The sequence below is a fragment of the Protopterus annectens genome, chromosome 4.part1, assembly GCF_019279795.1.
Source record: "Protopterus annectens isolate FY-2018-M chromosome 4.part1, PAN1.0, whole genome shotgun sequence".
NCBI classification, from domain to species: Eukaryota; Metazoa; Chordata; order Ceratodontiformes; family Protopteridae; genus Protopterus; species Protopterus annectens.
In genome coordinates, this window is record NC_056734.1 from 842649464 (window position 1) to 842671607 (window position 22144).

General features: G+C 41.7%; 1 protein-coding gene across 3 annotated transcripts in view; it reads left to right on the top strand.

Moving 5' to 3' along the window:
• CEP63 (centrosomal protein 63) overlaps nt 1-22144 on the top strand; it is a 673466-nt gene that overhangs the window by 271176 nt on the left and 380146 nt on the right. For all 3 annotated transcript variants that reach the window (XM_044070624.1, XM_044070622.1, XM_044070623.1), the window contains exon 7: nt 11486-11713. In XM_044070624.1, coding sequence (XP_043926559.1) covers nt 11486-11713 — 228 coding nt within the window. The remainder of the gene's footprint in view (nt 1-11485; nt 11714-22144) is intronic.

The following is a 22144-nucleotide window of genomic DNA, read 5'->3' on the forward strand; positions in this document are numbered from 1 at the left end:
AGCAAACCCAATGACTTTCTCCTTTGCATGCCAACCAGGTCTCAAATGGCAGCCCCCTTAGGAGGAAAGCTGGCATTATTCTCAAAAAAATTGGCATGTTGTCACAAAGGACAAATGGATCCTGGACATTATAAACAGAGGCTACAAGTTCCATTTTCACACCCTTCCAAAAATGAGAGGCATGCCAAACCTGCCACACAATCAAAGGGCAGAGGCACAAAGGCAAATTTCAGATCTCATAAACATGAAACCTATTCAAGAGGTACCTACACACGAACAAGGTCAAGGTTTTTATTCCTGGCTATTTCTGGTGCCAAGGAAGGGAAAAGATTGGAGACCTATTTTGGATCTATCCATCCTAAACATATTTCTACTCGTACCAAAATTCAAGATGCTCACTCTACAGCAACTTCTTCCCATGCTGGGCAAGGAGTCTTGGCTGGTAACATTGGACCTCAAGGAGGCATACCTGCATGTCCCAATCAGACAAAATTGCAGAAGGTACCTCAGATTTCTTGCAGGTTCAACCCATTATCAATTCTCTGCATTGCCCTTTGGCTTATCTACTGCGCCCAGAGTATTCACAAAATGCCTGGCATCAGTAATTGCCTACTGCAGACTTCAAGGGATACAAATATACCCCTATTTGGACGACTGCCTGATCCAAGCAGACAGCAAGCACATTCTTCTGAAACATCTGGCTTATGTAATAATGTTATTGAACTCTCTGGGATACACAGTCAACAAAAAAGAAATCAAGGCTAATACCCTCTCGGAAGATAATTTTCCTGGGTGCCAATTTGGACACAAACACCCAGATGGCCTACCTCACGCCAGAGAAGCAGGGCAACTAATTCAATACTTCAGAACACTAGCAAATTGCACCAGGCTGACTGCAAGGAAAATCCTGCAGGCTCTGGGATTCATGGCATCTTGCATCTTACTAATCCCATGTGCAAAGTTGCATATGAGGAAACTACAATGGTACCTGAAAAACATATGGTCTCAACACAGCCACAGTTTGGAAACAATAATACCACTAATTCCATGTCTGCAAAAGGAATTTCTGTGGTGGGCTCAAGCATGTCAAACAAACACAGGTCTTCCATTCAGCAAGCCTCAAGCAAATCAAGTCATCACAACAGACGCCTCGGGCTACGCCTGGGGGGGCGCACATAACAGACATTCAGGCATTCAGGGCAAATGGTCCCAAAAAGAAAAGCACCTTCACATCATTCAAAAAGAAATGCTAGCAGTAATAAATGCTATTATAGCTTTCAAGGACCTTCTACAACCAGGTCAACTATTGATAAGAACGGACAACACCACAGTTATGTGGTACATAAACAAACAGGGAGGAACACATTCTTACCCCCTATGCAGACTGTCCATGTCACTTTGGAACATGGCCATGGACTTACAAATGGAACTACAAGCACAGTACTTGCCAGGCAAGGAAAACACGCTGGCAGACAACCTAAGCAGGAATATGACAGATCCACACGAATGGAAATTGCATCCAAAAGTTTTTACAGAAATAATCCAAGAAGGGGAAGGCCAGACATAGATCTCTTTGCCTCCCACAAGAATCATCAATTGACAAAATTCTGCTCAAGGATCTTCCATCCAAAGGCCTGGAGAGTGGACGCTCTTTCTTTCAGTTGGACATCAATGACAGTTTATGCCTTCCCTCCTCTTCCTCTGCTGCCCAAAGTTCTCTTAAAGACCAAAGCAGACAGACCAAAGATGATCCTCATTGCTCCGGACTGGCCAAGGCAACACTGGTACCCACTCCTGAGGAGCCTGACGCATTCCCCACCATGGACCCTGCCTCTAATGCCTCTTCTTCTGACTCAGCACAGTTTCAAAACTCTTCACAGCCAGCTAAAAACACTCAATCTAGCTGCATGGAAGATTCCTTAGCATCACAACAGGCCCTACTCTCCAAGGAGGTGCAGGATGTCATTTTGGAGGCCAGAAGGCCATCAACTAGAAAAGCTTACTCCGCAAAATGGAAACATTTTTGTGTCTGGAATGAGAAAAAGGGCCAGAATCCTGGAAAACTGAATTTACCTCAAATACTACAATATTTGGCTGAACTGCTAAGCAGTGGACTTTCTTTCTCCTCCATCAAAATCCATGCCTCAGCCATTTCTGCAGAATACAACACTGATCCACCTTTATTCTCTCACCCTCTCTTAAGACAGTTCCTCAGAGGGTTTAAGAATTTAAGGCCTCCAAGGAAACAACCAATACCTGCTTGGGATCTTAATTTCATTCTGGAAAAACTGACCTTGCCTCCCTCTGAGCCAGCTGCCTCATCAGATTTGCAATATTTGTCTTGGAAAACAGCTTTCCTTCTGGCTATCACCTCAGCTCGTAGAGTTTCAGAACTACAGGCTCTCATGGCTGTCGAGCCTTTTATCATCTTCCATCAGGACAGAGTTTCCTTACGAACCAACCCGTCCTTTATGCCTAAAGTGGTATCCAGGGTAGCTTTAAATCAGGCCATACATTTACCTACTTTTTTATCCTAATCCTCAAAACAAAGGGGAGAGATTACTACATTCCTTGGACATCCACAGACAACTGCGTTATTATTTGGACAGAACAAAGCTTTTCAGAAAATCAGAACAGCTCTTTGTGGCCTATGCGGTAGGAGCTCAAGGGAAGCCAATTTCCAAACAGACGATCTCAAAATGGATAGCCCACTGCATACGCTTTTGCTATTCCTTTCATGGCAAAACTGTTCCTACAGGCATTAGAACTCATTCCACCAGGGCCACAGCCACCCCTGCAGCCTTCCTCAGAGGAGTTCCTACCAAGGATACTTTGGAAGCAGCCACTTGGAGTTCTGTGCATACCTTCTCCAAGCACTACAACCTACCATTGTACTCCAAATCTAGAGCAGGCTTTGCCACTGCAGTCTTACAGGGCATTTTGGCTCCTCGTAGTTCCACCTAGTGCCTACCACCCCTTTCTTAGCTTTGGGATTCTACCCATCTGTTATGACTGCAGCTGTATGCACGATGAACATAGTACAGTTTTGTACCTACCATAAATGTAGATGTTCGAGTGCTAATACAGCTGCAGTCCAGGTTTCCCTCCCTCCTTCCCCTCTTGGGACAGGCCTATAGGCTAACACATCCTCATACAACCTGATTGGGGTTTTCATTTATGATGTATTTGCTTGCAACTACTGTATTTTGATTATATTGCACTGCATTATCACACAAATTTATGTATTGCCTTCCTTCTGGGGGCACCTGACATCTGGGGCAAGAAAAACTGAAGAAAATGGCGTCGGCTGGTTCCTTTATACCCCTGTCGCTCTGACGTCAGGGAAGAAGCGACGACCACCGACGCCGGACCTAGACTTTGGAATTCGGCCGACCGAGGACCCGCCTGACGGCAGGAGAACCCATCTGTTATGGCTGCAGCTGTATTAGCACTCGAACATCTACATTTATGGTAGGTACAAAACTGTACTTTCCGGCTACCGGAGTTCACAAACGTCGCAAGGATAAAGACAGGCCTCCGAGGTCCAAATCTGATGATAGTGCACAAGCGGAGCCAACTTCAGGTACGGCCGTCGTCAGTGAGGCGCTTTTGCAGCCCCTGTCGTCGGCCATTTCAGAACCGATGGCCGAAACGGACTCTCATGAGGAGCCAACCAGGCCTTTAAATATTTCTATTGCAGGACCTTCAGACAATGCTCCTTCAGATGGGTCCGGAGCCGCTGTGCAGGTACCGGCTTCCGAAGGGGTTTTCAGGCCTACTCAGCTTCTAATAAAGGCAAAGCCAAAGACAAAGGCAAAGACTCCTTCTAAATCAAAGACTGCAACACAAGCCTCTTCTGAACCGGCTCCCAAGTCACAGAAACAGTTACTCAAGATGGCGGAGGATTTACTTACTATGATTAGGGGTTCACATCCCCCTCCAGATAAAAGGCCAAGACAGGATGTTTATTATGATTCCTCTGATCAGGCTTCTGTTTCCTCAGTTTCTTCTTTTGACCAGGAATATTCTTTCCCTCCTTATGAGGATTCTGATGCTGAGGAATCCATTCCTTCAGCTTCTCCCCCTGAGGATTTCTCTTTTGGGGAAACTTTGCATGAAATGAGGGAACATTTCCACTGGGAAGGACAGGAGTATTCGGAATCTAAGAAAAGACTGAGGGATTTTCTTCTTCTTCCCCAACATAGACCCCTGGCTATTCCTCCTGTTTTGGATATTGTGGATGATGCCTTTTCAGAGGCTAACTTAACCCCTGACTCTTTTCCTCCTGCTCCTGTTAAGCCTGATAGATATTACAGGGTTCCTGATTCCCACCAGTTTTTTACAAGAACCCTTCTGCTGACCCTGAAACCATTTCTCATGGTCCTAAGGGAGTTAAGCCGCTTCTGCCAAAAATCCCATTCCTACTGAAAAGGATTCTCGATTCTTAGAAAGATGGGGCAAAAAGGTGTACACTTCTGCTACTTTGTCCATTAGGGCTTTAAACTGTCAGTTTCATATGCTGAAATACCAGCAATTTCTCTTGTCTGTTTTAAAACAAAAGCTTACTTCAATTTCTGCCTGTGCAGATGATAAGGAATTACATGACTTATTGCATGCCACTGAACAAGTTGGGAAGCATGGTTTACACTGTGGATTTGATGCCTTGGAGGCTTCTTGCAGGGCTGCGGCCTCCGGCACAGTCATTAGAAGGCATGCGTGGCTAAAGGAACAAAATTTGCCTGAACAAGTAAAGGCTAAATTATTGGCTGCTCCTGTTCAGCATAATGTTTTGTTTGGATCAAAAGCTGAAGAGGTGATTAAAAAGATGGAGGATAAGGCGAAATCCATGCAAACAGTTAAAGATTTCTTACGAGTACAGCCACCTAGATTTAGCAGGAATTGGCCTTCAAAAAATTGGTCCTTTCCCACTTCAGACAGGCCTCAGAGGGGTAGATATAGACGCTCCAGAGGAAGGCCTCAAACACAAGCTTCTTCTAGACCAAGACAGTGGACTGCTTCCACCCCTAGGGGAGGAGAGGACAGGTCACAAACTCAAAGGAAACAAACTCAATGACTCCCTCTGTTGGGCTATAGGAACTTCTTGCCTGGAAGCCCCTCTCGGAGGAAAACTCTCTCTTTTTTATCAAAATTGGAATCAAATAACCCAAGACAAGTGGGTTTTGGATGTGGTTTTAAGAGGTTACAAATTCCATTTTCATACCTTGCCAAGGCCAAGCGGATGGCCAGACCTTCCAAAACATCAATGGACGGAGGCCTTAAACCAGGTGGAAGCTCTTTTGGCTATGAATGCCATAGAACTGGTTCCACTTTCAGAGATGGGAAAAGGTTTTTACTCAAGGCTCTTTCTAGTCCCAAGGAAGCAAAACTCATGGAGACCCATTCTGGATCTGTCGGTCTTGAACACCTTTTTAGAGATTCCAAAATTCAAGATGCTTACTCTACAGCAGCTACTTCCAATGCTGTCCAAAGATGCATGGATGGTAACTTTGGATTTAAAGGAGGCATATTTACACATTCCCATCAGGCAGGATCGCAGAAAATACCTCAGGTTCAAGGCCGGATCGAGGCACTTTCAATTCTCTGCGCTGCCCTTTGGATTGTCTACTGCGCCCAGGGTCTTCACCAAATGCCTGGCTCCAGTAGTAGCTTACTGCAGACTCAAGGGAATTCAAATTTACCCTTATCTGGATGATTGTCTAATTCAGGCAGACAGCAAGGATGTCTTACTCCAGCATCTAGAATTTGTACAGAACCTCCTCAAGTTCCTGGGAGTCTCTGTAAACATAAAAAAGTCAAATTTGGCACCATCACAACAGATAACTTTTCTGGGTGCTCTTCTGAACACCACAGCCCAGATGGCATTTCTGACATCCGAAAAACAATTACAGCTGGCTTCAACTTTCAAAACCTTGGCAACTTTAACTCAACTATCTGCAAGGAAATTCCTGCAGGCTTTGGGTTACATGGCCTCCTGCATCCTTCTCGTGCCATATGCAAGACTACACATGAGGAAAATACAGTGGTACCTAAAAAGTGTATGGTCTCAGCATTGCCACAGTTTAGACATACTGATCTCCGTCCTTCCTTGCCTTCAAAAGGAATTTCTTTGGTGGTCCAGGGCATGTGCTCTAAACAAAGGGAAACCCTTCTGTCTGCCTCCTGCCACTCAGATTCTAACCACGGACGCCTCGGATTATGTTTGGGGAGCCCATTTTCAGGGCAACTGTCTGCAGGGCCTTTGGACAAAGGATCAGAAGCACCTGCATTTCAATTTAAAGGAAATGTTAGCCATTCAGAAAGCTCTATTGGCCTTCAGGAATCTTTTACAACCAGGACAACTACTAATACGGACAGACAACACCACAGTTATGTGGTACATAAACAAGCAAGGGGGATCTCATTCCTACCCCCTTTGCAGACTAGCCATGGATCTATGGAACACAGCTCTAGCTTGCAATCTGGATCTTCAAGCTCAGTTTCTACCAGGGAAACAAAACTTCTTGGCAGACAGTCTGAGCAGAAACCTTTCGGATCCACACGAGTGGATGCTGGACACCAAAATATTCAGGATGATAACAGAAGTCTGGGGATGTCCTCACATAGACCTCTTTGCATCCCATCTCAATCATCAACTACAGAATTTTTGCACCAGGTCTTTCCACAGAGAAGCTTGGAAAGTGGATGCCCTGTCATTCAGTTGGAGGAACCTCTCGGGATATGACTTTCCGCCTCTTCGTCTTCTTCCACGGATCTTATTGAAGATAAAACAGGACAAGCCCAAGATGATAATCCTGCTGGCTCCAAATTGGCCTCGGCAGTTTTGGTACCCAACTCTAAAAAACCTATGTCTGGAGCCCCCTTGGGTTTTACCTCAGTCTCCGAACCTTCTGTCCCAACATCAGGGTCAGGTTCTACACTCTCATGTCAGAACTCTCAGCCTGGCGGCCTGGTTAATCCAAGGCCTTTGATTTCTTCTTTCCTATCCAAGCAGGTTATGGATGTCATTTTAGAAGCCAGACGTCCTAGCACTAGAAAATCTTATGCAGGAAAATGGAAAAGATTTTGTTCCTGGATGCAGGCTCAGGATTCTGATCCTCTTCTTCCTAACATTACCTTAATTTTACTTTACTTGACAGATCTTTTACATGAGGGTCTCTCTTTCTCTTCCATTAAGATACATGCCTCTGCTATTTCTGCTCATTATAATACAGACCCTCCCATCTTTTCCCTCCAGCTCATGAGACAGTTTCTCAGAGGAGCTAAGAACTTAAGACCTCCTAGATCTCCTCCCATTCCTGCTTGGGATCTCAACTATGTTTTGGAAAAACTAACCTTGCCTCCTTTTGAGCCTGCTGCCTCTTCTGACATCAAGTTTTTATCTTGGAAGACAGCTATCTTGTTAGCCCTAACCTCTGCCAGGAGAGTTTCAGAGTTACAAGCTCTTATGGCTGTGGAACCTTATATTATTTTTCATCAAGACAGGGTATCTTTGAGGACTAATCCTACCTTCATGCCTAAGGTGGTTTCCAAAGTATCTTTAAATCAAACTATCCACTTGCCAACCTTTTTCCCCACTCCTCAAAATAAAGGGGAAAGGATCTTACATTCCTTGGATGTACACAGACAACTACGTTTTTACCTGGACAGAACCAAGGACATCAGAAAATCAGAACAATTGTTTGTTTCTTATGCTTCAAGTTCCCAAGGTAAAGCCATTTCAAAACAGACCATTTCTAAATGGATTGCTCATGGAATCAGATTTTGTTATTCACACCATGGAAAGCAAATCCCAGGGAGTATACGGACTCATTCCACCAGAGCGGTTGCCACTTCTGCGGCCTTCCTCAGGGGAGTTCCTACCAAAGACATTTTGGAAGCTGCAACTTGGAGTTGAGTGCATACTTTCTCTAAGCACTACAATCTACCTCTCTACTCTAAGTCTAGGGCAGGCTTTGCCTCTGCAGTCTTGCAGGGCCTTCTAGCCGCCCCTTCTTCTTTATGACCACCTCCCTTTCTTTCAGCTTTGGGGTTCTACCCTACAGTCATGACTGCAACAGTGAAACACGATGAACATAGTACAGTTGTGTACACCTACCGTAAATGTAGATGTTCGAGTGTCTTCACTGTTGCAGTCTGGGTTTCCCTCCCTCCTGTCCCCTCTTATGTTTAGTTTTGTGTAGTTCCTTTTTTCACCATTCTTCTGAGGTGTATTTGCAAAGGTTATGGGACCTTTTTCATTTTGGGACTCCAGGCATCTGGGGCAAGAAAAACTGGAGAAGATGGCATCGGCTGTCAGCTTTGTACTCCTGGTGCTCTGACGTCAGGGAGCATGGTTGAACAGCTGATGCCGGACCCAGACTTTGGGATTCTGGCCGACCGAGGGCTGCCTGCCGGCAGGGGAGAACCCTACAGTCATGACTGCAACAGTGAAGACACTCTAACATCTACATTTATGGTAGGTGTACACAACTGTACTATCCATCCTTGGGCCCCTACTCTTCTCTGTTTACACCAATAATCTAGCCTCTGCCACCAAACATGGCACACTCATACAATACGCAGATGACTCAACCATCATCTGCTCAGCCCAGTCCCTACCCAAACTGCAAAAAGTCACACAGGAAGCCTTTTCCTTTGTTGAAACTTGGTTATCCGATGCCCCATTAATACTCAACCCAAACAAAACTAAACTACTCATCTTCCAACCCACCAAACATACTTAAAACAACTCTCACTTTAACATCACAGAAAAAAGACACCACCACTATACACCCAACTGAACACACCAAATTACTAGGAGTGGAAATAGACAATAAACTAAAATTTGACATTCACATATCCATGACCATAAAAAAGTCCACAAAAAACTAGGAGCGTTATATAGAAATAAGCAACTTCTCACCAAAGCAGCAAAGATTTCAATAGCAAATTCCCACCTTATCTCCACCCTACTTTATGCCTCTCCAATATATACCAACCTAAGGCAATGCGATCTAAACAAGCTAGAGACCTGCTACAACAAAATCGCAGAATTCGCCACAGGGGCATTTTACCGTAGTCACCACTGTCTCTCACTTGCTGAACTGGGCTGGCTTGAACTCCTTCAGTGGTATCAACTCTCACTCGCCCACAAACTAGTAAACCATCCACTAAATGTCCCATCCCCCCAGAATCTACTCCAACCCTATCGCACCACCAGACCACTAAGAGCCAGCAACAAAAATCACTTGCAGATCACTAAAGCCAATAACTCTGCTGGTGAAGCACTATTCTCTTGCACCATAGCCAAATTATGGAACTCCCTCCCACCCACAATTACCTCCATACCATCATGCACCCACTTCAAAACTTTACTAAAAACGCACCTAAAAACATGCTGGCTATGCCCTTGCAACTCCCACTCTAATATCACCCACCCCATCCAGCCACTACCTTTCTTTCCACTCCACTAACTACCTTGTTTATAGCAAGCTCAGATGCTCATAAGCCTAGTGCTTATTATACAGCAGGAACTTCTTCTTGTAACATTTGTTAATGTCTGTTATGTACTTCACAGATAAAGATTCTAGTTGTCTAGTGATGTACTATGTTCTTCATCTGTAAATATGTTGTACGTAATTGCTATGTTAAATTGTTAATCGCTATGTAATCCAATGTAACTACGTATTTTAACTGTGGAGCTTTTCTCCCCGGGCCTCCGCTGAAAATGGACCTACGTCTAGTCGGACACTCTCTGTCAACAAATGTAAATAAATAAAAATAAATAAATAAATATTATATATATGTATATGTGTGTGTGTGTGTGTGTATATATATATATGTCCCCTTCAGATGATCGAATTTTTAAAAGCTCGACTTTCATATGGCCGAGACTATATGATTGAACTTTTAAAAGTTCAAACAGTCTGAATGGAGATCTCCATACAGCACAGAACGGGCAGATTTCCCTTTTCTGCAACGTAGTGCGATCTCGGAGTTGGTATACTTAGATAGCAGAGGGTGTGGGGGGGGTGCAGTGGGGCTTGCCTCCTTGCTAGAAAAGGTTAGTTTATTTATTTTTTTGTTTGTTTTATTTTTTTTTAACATGTTCGAACTTTTAAATGTTCGATCATATGGTCTCAGCCATTTGAAAGTTCGACCATGTAAAGTAGACCCATCTCTCTCTCTCTCTGTATATATATATATATATATATATATATATATCTGTGTGTGAATGTCATCTATATATAAAATATTTCTTCATACACACACGTGCGCACGCATGTGTGTATGTATAAACAAGTACATATTTGCATACACATAAAATGGGCAGCAGTCATAACTGCATGCTGTGAAACAGCTCTTTGTATGGCCTTGTTACTTTTAGCTATGTTGCAAGATCTTTTCCAGGCCGTATGCAAATATAGCAGTCTGTGGATGCAGCCTATATAAATCAACTCTGTGAACCTCACTTAGCTGTTTGGATGTTGAATAGTGCTTCAATTTCAAAGTACTGGTATTCTGCAATTTTCCACAAAGGCTGTGCGCATTTTTTAGCCAAATTGTACACATTCACTTTATCAGGGAACTTTTCTGCATTAGCATGCATTTTCTAAAGGGTAAGGAGCATAAAACTTGTACATATGACATTATCATGTGATTGTAATCCTCAATGTTACACCGGAAACTGAAAAATGTTATGAGGGACAGGGCAAAAATGAGAAAATCATGAACATTCTGCAAAAACTAGGGACAGTCAAGAGCTGTCTTTACTGTTTTTTGGTTTATGGTGATTACATGGTTTGTTTAAGCTGTCTTCTGAAAAGGTTTTATCTAATTTCTTTTGATTGACCTCTCTTGTGGGTGATTTTCTATTCTTGTTCCAGGCTGATTTTAATGTATTTTAATGTGGTGTATAAGTTGCTGTTATTTATAAGTTTATTGTTTTTCCTAATTTAAATATATATTTTAAATTGTTTACTCTTATTTTGTTTAGTTATATGGTACGCGGTCTGTTTTACAAGCAATGCATTTTTCCATTTGTCTTGTTATGGTTTTATTTATTTATTTATTAGTATTTTAGTGCAGTATTAGACTTACATTACAGAGGTCTGATGTAGGTGGGAGCAGTTGTTTTTTGAGAGGACTAGTGAATGAAGTGCGTGGAGATTTTTTTTTCTAAATAAACTCTTGCCAAGAATAGAGCTTAGAGCATGGCTTCTTTCTGGTTGGAGAACTGATAAGACACACAAATAGGCAAGTGTTTTTGATGACGTACTCAGGATGTGCATAAAAATATGTACATTCTTCGAACAATACATTGTTGTATGTAATGGTACTATGTGGGTATATCATTAGGTTGAATCCGTATATGTGTATTTATAAATATGTAAATAAATGTGAATTATGACATCAAATTGCTGTGTAATATTTCTTGTACATGTTACAGTTTAGTAACTTTTGTTTTATTCATATGAATATATAGCAACAGTCTCTTCGGAAGCAGCGGTTGGAGAATGAGTTATCCAGCCAGAGAGAGATTCATCACCTGAAGGGCCAGCTGGAACGAGCCATGGACACAGTTCATGCCAATGAGCTGGCAATGGAGCGAATCAACATGACAGTGGATGATCTGTCTGCCACAAATCAGAGGCTGCTGCAGGAGAAGCAGCGACTTGATGAAGACCTGAAGCATTGTCAGAAGCAAGTGCAGGTTTGTTGTAGTTAAAACTCAGAGGACACTAAAGTTCCAATTTTATGATTGGGCTGAATGATTAGCCTTAAAGATATTTCCTGTCACCAACAGGTATGTATTTCTGTGTTGTTAGCTGGGCTTTTGAAGGTTTGAAAAATCTCAGATCAGTAAAAAGTGGGTGACTGACTGATGCATTTTTTTAGTTTCAGCCTTTGTAGTCTGGCTATTTAGTAGCACATTTACAGTGGTGTTAAGGGTACACATAATTTAACAATAAAATCATTAGTAAAATATAGACAGCATTTAAAAGATGGGTTCACAGATATTTTTCCAGTAATAGTAATTTAGTGTTGATAGGTTAGTTGTAGGCTAATTGCCCTTGCAGAGCCATTTTAAGTCTAGCCAGTTACCCCATGTAAGAATCAAACCCTGCACCTTGTGTCTGTAAGATAAACACCTTAACCCTTAGACAAACTTCCCACGAGTAGTAAACCAGAAGGCAAAAGGAGTGCAAGGGACGGCTTTCCACATGTTTAGACCAGCTACTGCACAAGGGGGGGGGGGGAGAGGGAGTAGGTGTCTCAGTTTTGATCCAGAAGAGACTTACATCAAAGCTGGTAAATCAGCATGATGCACTAGAATGATTTCCCATCCAAATAACCATCAGAAGATTCCCCATACCATATGTTAACTAGCTACAGAACTCCCTCTATATCCCAAGAAAGCCACAAAGCCTATGTACAGCAACTAGAGTCACAGGTTTATCTCACCACTGCTCTAGAACAGAGTCCCCATCCCCATAAAACAAACTCATCTCTGTCCATATTGAAGTACACCTTGGCTCTGTGGATGGGAAATGGAAAATTTAACTCAGGACTGCGCCCTATACTACTAATGGAAAGAGGCAGCCCCTAAATGCTTTATCCCATGCACGGGTCCCCTCAAGTTATCTATGGTATGTCAGTTATTCTTATTAGGAGTAATATATAATTATCGACCATGGGATGGATAAGGCCAGTCTAACACAAAATGGGATAGATGAATTCAAGCGCCAAGAGGAAAACTGGCTAGGCTTAAAATGGGCCGCAAGGGCTGTTAGCCTTGTACTTATGAACCCATGGAAGTGATGTTTTCACTGTGATGGGAGAGGAAGGAAGGCCTCTTGATAGCGATACCTAAAATACCAAGGGGTTGAGGCAGTGTGGTATAATCATCCTGAAGAAGAATGGAAGGGTGGTAGGGGTACCAGATTCAAGGTACCCATTTTAGTCTGGACATGTGAGAATGCTCATTTAGAAAAGGGGGTGGTATGCAAATTGGATATGCTACCAACATTGGATTTTAAGGCCATTAAAGCTTTCAAGAAAGCATAGTTACAGGTGATGGAGTGGATAGGGTGCTGGGAGAGGCAGCAGAACAGTGATAGCTGTTTCAGTAGTGCAGATTAGTTACGCAGATGTATTTTTTTCTGCTGTCATGTAGTATTATTTAAATGTTATTTGTGCTTAGAACTTGCTTAAGATTTGTGATGAGGTGTTGGCATCTTCATACATACTCCTACTGCTTGGCAATATAATAGATAAGTATTTTTCCCAGGCTAGTTTTATTCTTTTAAACTCTTCATTGTTCAGTATAACATCCAGTGCCACAGATTATGTGTAAATGACAGAGATTCTTTCATCTGTTAGCATGCAAAAATATGCATATTTCCTTTGGATGTTTTGCTTTTATTGAGACCTGCTTCATGGTGTTGGCCTCCTCATACTTCTGGATGCATACAGGGATGTCAGAACTTTAGTAAAAGTCAAGTGTTGTTGCCTGAAATCAGAAAATGGTAGTGATACTAACTGAAGGTTGCCTTTACCTTTAAATGTCTCTGTAAACTGATATTGTTTGATGGTGTGTTCATACTGTCATTTCATATTGCAGCACAGGTAGTACAGAAGCAATCTGTATATTTCATTGTTCACTAACCAGCCTGATTGCAAGTTTGGGGGATATGGCTTGTAACCTGTATTCTGCAGGTGTTGCCTGGCAGTATGAGTCTATTTATAGATTTGGAGATTTGGCTTGTTGGACTGTCAGTCTCTGGGTGTTGGCTATCATTATTGGTTAGTTTTCTGGGTCTGATTTGTGACTGGCTTAAAACCATAAACGGAGTGATAGTCAGCACTAACCTGTCGTGCCAGAGCACAGAGGGGACCTGCAAGACAAATCCGTTCTGTGAATACATGTATTGAAATCCCCAAATTCCATGATGGTCTGTACACCACCTTTTGCATTTTAATTGTACGTATGTCAGCGGTATACAAGTGTTTGAGTACTTCAGGCATGTCAGATATCTAACCAAGCTCTTTGATTTCAGTTTTCCCTCTCTAAATAAGTGAGTCTGGTACATCATAAAAGCTGTCTTCTTAAGGTTTCAGATATATATTTCATTTTACAACGGCAGACTTTGAGTAGCAAGTGGAATTTTCTGATTTACTTATTTGTATCTGTAAGTATTGTGCAATGTTATTTTGTGTTAGGTAAATTAATCACGTCACTAGACAAGGGTTTTTAATTTTTTTATCTTAAACTTTCTTAACTCTGTCCACTTATAGTTTCCTCCTACCCTGAAAGACCGCTTAGCTCTCTGTCTGTGATTACTTCTGTCCTGTTCATTCACATGAATGGTTAAGGCTAGGGTGGCAGAAATGATTCTTAAAATGACTCTTGGCATTGTAAATTATTTTTTTTCCAGCATGATGAAAGTTATATAATGGACCCAATAGTGGGCTAGCCTTCATTTCCCCAAGGGTGTTAGTCTTGATTCCTGCTTTCTTCACTAAGGTACCTGCCTCTCTTATTTCCATTGGTGTCCTCCAGAGGTGATAATAGTAGAAATGTAGAGACCCTATTGCTTTTTTTTTCTTTTCAGGTAGCCCTCCTATAGCCAGGCTGATATCGGATCCCTGTGGTCTGGCTTCTATAAACCAGGATTGAATTTCTGACAAAGCCCATATCCAGATTGGACATACTGATGTTAAAGACAAGAGACATTTGGCATAGGTTCATAGGTAGGTTCATAGGTACGTAACTAGGCTATCGGCCCAAGGGCCTACATAAGCCCAGCCAACAAGGTTCCCTGGCTTACGACACCCAAGAAAGTTATTTTCCTGTGCCATTGTCGAGCAGAGACACAGAAGTGATCCCCGGGGTGTATTTCCTATTTCCTATCCACTCATTATGAGTGCTAATGAAGAACTTTGCTTGACATAGATGGGGTAGCCTGTTCCAGAGTATGGGAAGTCTCTGGGACAGGAATCTATCCATCCAGCATGTCCTGTGGTGACAAGGTTTAGGTCCCTAGAGCGTGTAGCTCAGAGGGATTGGGATATAGGATTGGGATAAGAAAGCAAAGCTTTCTTTACAGTGGGGCAGATGGACCATTACTTTTGTGGGGCTTTAAACAGGATGTTAAAGAGGGGCTACTCTTCTGAGATTTTCGGCCACAGAACATTGTCTGTCTCCCCTGTTGTAGTTGCAGTTCTCCCTTGTAGATGTGATTTGTGGTGCCGTTTGCATAGCTGCCTGATTCTGTGGTAGTGGGATTTGTGGTTAAGACAATATAATGACTTCTTGAGGGTATTTCCACATAGCCTGCTAGAGTTTTGATTACCTTGATGTTTTAGCAGGAAAGCAACATTAAATGCATGGCTTCTCTTAATGACATGGCTTAGAATCTGCTCTTTTGATGTTGAATTGAGAGACACCAATTTGAATGTGTTGTTCTGGGGGATATATTATCTTTGTTTAGACTTGGTCTTTATTTAAAACTGGTAAAACATGGAAATTGGCATTGACCAGTGTAGGAATGTCTTTATGACATCCCCAGGTTTCTCCCACTTGCTTCTTCCTGGGATGAATTGATCAGAATAAATAATATTCTTGTAGAATGAAAATATCAATTAAGCAATCGTGTTTTCCTCCTTTCTGCTATTCACACTGGTAACGTACTGAGATTTCAACCCTGCAGCACTCCTGAATACCCTTCAGGATAGTAGCTGGGGTGAAAACATTCTTCTGTTTGCCCTGGTGGGGTGGATTAAGACTAATGACCAGAGAGGTCTAGGTGTGGTATCAAATGATTTTGTCAAAGAACTTTTAGGTGCTTCCACTCAAAGGCTGCCATGAGATACCAGTCTGTCTGTACTGATCTCCTGAAACGGACCCAACTGTACTCCTTAAAAGAACCATAGAGCCTCATTCTCACTTTGACAGAAGGAAGAAGTTCTGTTCCTGTCATTTCTTCACCCTAAAGAAGATGAGGCTTCCATCCTGTTGTAGAATGTAGCAGGTTCAACCAATATCTCTAGTAATTCAAATTCCAGTGGCTTGTCTTCCCTCTCCAGCAGGACACCCAAATGGGGTTACAGAACATGATGGATGCCTTCTAACACATCTCTGTCAAGGGACTTTACAAGAGATTATTTTATATTCCTCTTGACAAGCACCATTTTCAATAAAAGTGCTATATTATGGATTATCTTTGTTACCTTGAGAGTTCACTGATGTACTAACTACTGTGGCAGAGGCCTTGCAGTTGAAGGGGACTCTACATTCCCATCCCATATTAAATGATTCTGTGGTAGCAGCTCTTGTTCGGTTCCATCTTTGGTTGTGGCTGTAGAATACTATAAGCTGGGACAGACCCTCTTTAATTTTAGTTCATAGAATTTCTCTTTAAGGATGGGGTTGAATGTTATCAAATAGTCATTCCTGCTCATAAAGAGGGCTTAAAAGGTCATGCCTTTGCCATCCTGACTGAAGTTGCAGTGAAGTGTGGAAGCACAAACTGTTCATTGGCTTTTGGACCACATATCAAGTACCATCTTCAGTGACCCATGTGCCTATTTTCTGGTAGTGTTGCTGCACAGTTATTGAACCCTCTTAGACCTTCTGCTGGTGTCACGCTGTACCACCAGGCTGTAGTATGTGCCACTTCATTTATTGGCATCATTGTGGGTTTACTCTTCTTTCAGTTTAACCAGTCACACATGTTCACAGTAGATGCTTCACTTATGGTTCGGGGAGCTCACCTGTCTCTAACCTGCCTGGCTTAGAGACTGTGGGTCCTCTGACATGGAAAACATTGCATAAATTTGATGAAGATGAGGACAGTTCTTTTTGCCATTCTTATTCTGGAAGGATAGTTAAAATCAGTCACTGCGGTGCATTATGCATTCATATTCCCTGTGTGTAAAGGAGTTAGGAGCCTAACCCAGGCCATAGGCTTGGGTATCTTCCTCCCAGCCATTCTCATCCCAGAGACTTTGAATGGGCCGTTGTCTCCTTAACCCTCACATTCATCCTTGTGTGGAGTCTGTGGGTAAGGGAGGCCTGTATGGTTAGGATACTCTGGGAATGAAACACTGAGGAGATAACTCATTTTTCATATTGGAAAATGTCCTTCCTCACCTTTGCTTGATTCAGAATGAGAGATTTAATGGTGAATAAGTTTTCTTTTTAGTGGTGGCAAAGATTGTTGGGTTCCTGATGCCATATTTACTAGCAGAATTCTGGGAAGGAAGAGCAGAACCCATGTTGCTCCTTAGTGGCAGATAATTGTGAGCTTTCAAGGTTTCCTTTTTCCTGTCTGTGTAAGAACCTATTCCAGTTCAAGCCAAGAAAGGTCATCTTATTGAGATGATAGTTGGTCCCCCCCATGAATTTCTGTGCCATTAAATCTGTGATCCAGACAGACAGTTCAGCACAAGTATTGGAAGTGATTGAACCCACAGTGCCGGGAGGGCTTCTGGTTGTCATTCTTATAAACAAAAGAGATCCCCAGTCTAGGTGGACTTATCCAGGTGAATCATAGCTCTCTCAGGCACTAGTTTAACTTGAGTTTTTATCCTACTGTGAGGGTCTGTCACTGGTGGTGGTTTATTTTTTAGTAAGATGTTTATTTACCTGATCACAACATTATATGTATTATTTGCAAATTAATGAATATATTGTGCCATGGAATAGGTTAGTAGTTAAAAAAGGATTGAAAGGCAGGAAGGACTGGGAAGGTAGTAACAATGGAGCAGATAAGAAGGACTGGCCATTGTACATTCAGGTGGCATTGATGCCTTTGCTGTGACTGTAGCTTAAGATAACACTTTACTTCGGGCCCAAAGGGTTAAAATGATCAGTGACCTGTTGTCAGGATGGTGGAGTTCTACAAAGATGCTTGTCACTTTCCTTTAGTCTAGCATTGAAGAACCTTCTGTGTCAGGGGTCCTTTGCTTTGCCCTTAATGTTGATGAACCGTTCCTGAGGCCTGATTCTTCAGAGGATAGACAAAATCAATGTATCTGGAGTTGTTTGTAGTTGTGGCAGACTGTAATGGTAGTAAATACTGTCTTGATTCCTTTGTAGTACATAGAGCATGCTGATTATCTCTCAGTATCAGGGAAAAGACAACTTTATGTACATATCTGGTGTCACAGAAGGGCATAACATAGAGGTTTATGATTGGGTCTCTGACTGTAACCTGCTTATTATGTGTTTGAAACATGGATGCCAACAAGTTCACCTCAAATTACTGTTAGTGACCTGATCATAATTTTTTGTAGTGTATGGAAATTTATCTGCTCCATGTCCTACTAGTTAAGAGGTAGTAAAAAATGGAAAGTGTTTAACTGGCTTTCACAGCTGGTAAAGGAATTGGAAACGCTGTCATACAGACTGCAGGAGTTGTCTTTATGTATACTGTTTGTCAGCGAAGCACTTCTGTTTTGACTGACTTTAGTCATGTAAGACAGCAGGCTGAAATGAAGGTAAAACAAAGTTGCTTTAAGTTCAGCCTCTGCCATTTGTTGGCTGGCGCTGGCAGCTATTAGTGCCTAGCACCAGATGTGATCTTAACAGCATTTAGGAGGTGCATAAACAGCCTTCTAAGTGTTGTTAAGATATGTCTGGTAATAGAGTAGCTCTAATGTACTGTAGGTTGCCTTTTAACAGATGTTGCAGTGAAATCACAGCGATCCATGCACTACATAAAGGATTATGATTAGGTCTCCAGTTATAACCATGTTGTGATGTGTGTTTTAGATATGGATATCAAAAGTTCACTTCACTGTGTATTAAGATCACAGTCATCTTCTGAAGTAATTTTCAGACCCCATTTTTGCTGCAGGTTAAAGGGTTAATGTTTTTATGTTTGAGCACTCTCTTCAGGCAGTTGTATTAAGTAGTATAGAATACATGTTAAGTTTTGGAAATGTCTTTTCAACTTTTGTGCTCTTATTTGTGCAAGTAGAGATGTTGTACTTTTAAATCTAAGATCTAGGTTGACTGGAGAGCTTTTTTTTTTAAAAGCGTTGTGTGAACTTCAGACTTTCTTTTCGGAAATATGTTCATACAGTGCTAGTGCAAGTAATATTTAAGTTGTATCAGTCTCACTTCATTATATGTTGCTGCTAAATGGCTGCAAATGTTTAGTAACAGGCTCTATCATGTATCTGTCCTGAGGGAGGTGTTTATTGTTATAGTAGTAGTAAAGGAGGGAATGAGTCTTTTCTGCATCTTCAGTGGGAAAGTCAGATTTATTTTCATTTTAGAAAGTGGTCTTTTGTGTGTTAAAGAAAAAACCTCCAGCTGAAATTTGAACTTTTCTTCTTTGGAGACATTTTGCTTGTCAGGGCTTTTTATAGGGCTGAACTAAAAATTTAATTTATGATTTTGTTTGGATCATCCTTTCTGGGACTTCAGTTGCTGCTTTTCTATTGACCAGCAGTATTTATTGGGACTGAACAATGTTGTTGTGAACATATGCCAAAGACATTCTACTAGTAAAGTATAATTGTGTCTTCTTCCTGTGTCTGCTGTCCTCAACTTACATGTTGTAGGAACATCCTAATACACTTAATGGTTTACAAGCAAGCCACCTAACATAAAAACATGTTGTGCACTTCAGATTTTCTTTGATACTTGTCTTCTTCGCAGGGAATGCCATAGTTGTTTGGACCTTTCTGGTTATGGACTTCAGAATTCCTGTAGTGGGTAGTATTCACTTTTCCATATCTCTTGGGAAGTATCATCAGAGGGTTTGAGATATGTGGCTGGTGGGGAAATATTACATCTAATAGTATAGGAGAGGAACTCAGTCCTCAAAGTGCTCAGGCGCAGACTTTTCTAAGCAGTGTTTATTGAATTATTTGGTTACATATAGAGCTGTTGACCATAGCCCATCTGTCTCATAGAGGACACCCCAAGCAATGAATATGTGAGAATGATCTAAGACATAGTTATAAAATTAGCATAGAAATATTAGAATATGAGTGACACAGTTTAACAAGAATATGTTCGGAACACAACACAGTAGAAAGGGGTGAAGTACATGGGAATAGTGGATAAGCATGCCTTAGATGCAGGAATGCCTTAATTCTGTACAGCTGTCCCACTTTTTGAATGTCTTTTTAGACAGAATTGATATGAATGTTTAGTTTCACTTTATTACTAAGTCTGAAAGTTACGTGTCTGCAGCCTCTTCAGTGACATATTTGCTCATACAAGAGTTTAAAGAAGTTGACTGGTTTGGCCTGTTGGACTGATAGTTCTCGAGGAATAGTATTGACTTTGTTCTACTTGTATTAAGATTGAAGTTTCCTGAGGTTGGCCAGGTTTAAATATTGCTATAAATACTTTGCATTTTTGTTGCAAGGATGAAGTAGACTCAACAGCTAGTAAGATGGACAAATTTTACTAGTTTTATTGCCATTATAGTGAGTTACTTTTTTCTCAAAGCTGGACAAAAGGAGAGGACCAAGTATGGAGTCTGGATGTACACCAAACACAGAGAGAAGATAGTTTCACAAGCTGAGTTATGTTACTAAGATAAGCTATGCATATATTTAGGTGAAGTACAAGACATTTATGTTTGTGTCAGTGGCCCCAGTTGGAATTAAAAATTGTTTCCAGTGTCCTTTTTTTTCCAAGATAAGTACATCTATAACCTTTCTTTTTCCAAGATGAGTCCATCTATCGTCAATTGCATGAAATGAGTTCCAGAACACTCACATTGAGTTCTGGTTCAGGGACTTTGTTGATGTAGTCTCTCTGTCTTTTTTGTCCTCATTGTCTGATTACTTGTGAATGGCGTTGATGAGATGAAGGTGTTTTTTCTCTTAGTTCTGTATGTGCTCCATAGTGAGCCTTGGTGGATGGAAAAAGGGTCTGGGGACCATCTCACTTACTTGGTAAAAATAAGTAGCTGCAAATGTAAAACAAATGAATACATATAAAAATGTGGTCCTGACCAATACAGAAGGTGTCATGGAAGTTCAGCTTAAGACACCATTAGCCATGAGTAATCCTGCCATTGCATGGTTTAAAGCAGGAAGAGGGTAAGATTAAAAAAGGCAAAGATGGTGTGGGATTTTAGAAGTGTGGATTATGCTGTGCTGGGGATAGGTGGTGAAGGATGAGCTAGGGGACAGGTGACAAACCGTGGGAATATTATAAGTTCTGGGAATGAGTCAGGGATGTAGACCTCAGAACATGTATAAGGATGTGAAAAAGTGGCTAAATGAGAGTGCCACTGTGGCGATGTGAGAGTATGAGGGCAAAACAGCTGTGATAAAAGGGTAGGGTATGCAGGTAGTGGATTCACAATACAAGGGGGGTTAGCAGAAAGGGAACAAAGATGGTAAGGGCAGCAAATGCTAAGGATGAAAAGGCGTTAAGAGAAGAAGTGTAGAAAGGAAGGAAAGGCTTTTTTATGTATATAATAGAAGGAAAGAAGGTAGGGGCAGAACTGAGCAGGCTGACCAAAGATGGGAGGAAGATCATAGAATTCAGGGAAAAAGCAGAAGTACTAAATGGATAATTTGCTTCAAGTCTTTACAAAAGAAAGTAGGTGGTGGGTGCCATGCCTGATAGACTGAACAGAATTGGAAGAACTGTTGACAGATGTCAGAGAGAGAGAGAGAGAGAGAGTGAGGAGGTTCAGTTGGGATTGGCTACTGTTGGTGGTGGGGATAATGTCAAGAGAACCTTCCATAGTCTTCAGAAATCTGACCAGTGTGTTAGTAGATCACCTAATGGGGGTCTGCAGCAGATTAGTAGCTTGTACATAAGTGCCAAGGGGAGGAGACAGGAAAAAATATGGTGAACTGCATGCTTGATAGATAAGCAATAGTTTTATGGAAATCAAGGATAAAATCCTGAAGGAAAGGGTTTTAGCATTTCTAGTGGAAAATAATCTCAAAACAGCAACCAGCATGAGTCTGTAGCCAGAAGAAGCTGCCAGTCAAACCTGACCTATGTTTATGACTGAGTTACAGGTGAACCTGATGGCGAGTGCTGGTAGACACAGTCTACCTGGAATTCAGCAAGGCCTTTGACTCGGTTCTATGCAGGAGGCTGATGGGAAGACTGGAGGGATTGTTGATAGGACCCAGACTGTGGAATTGCATG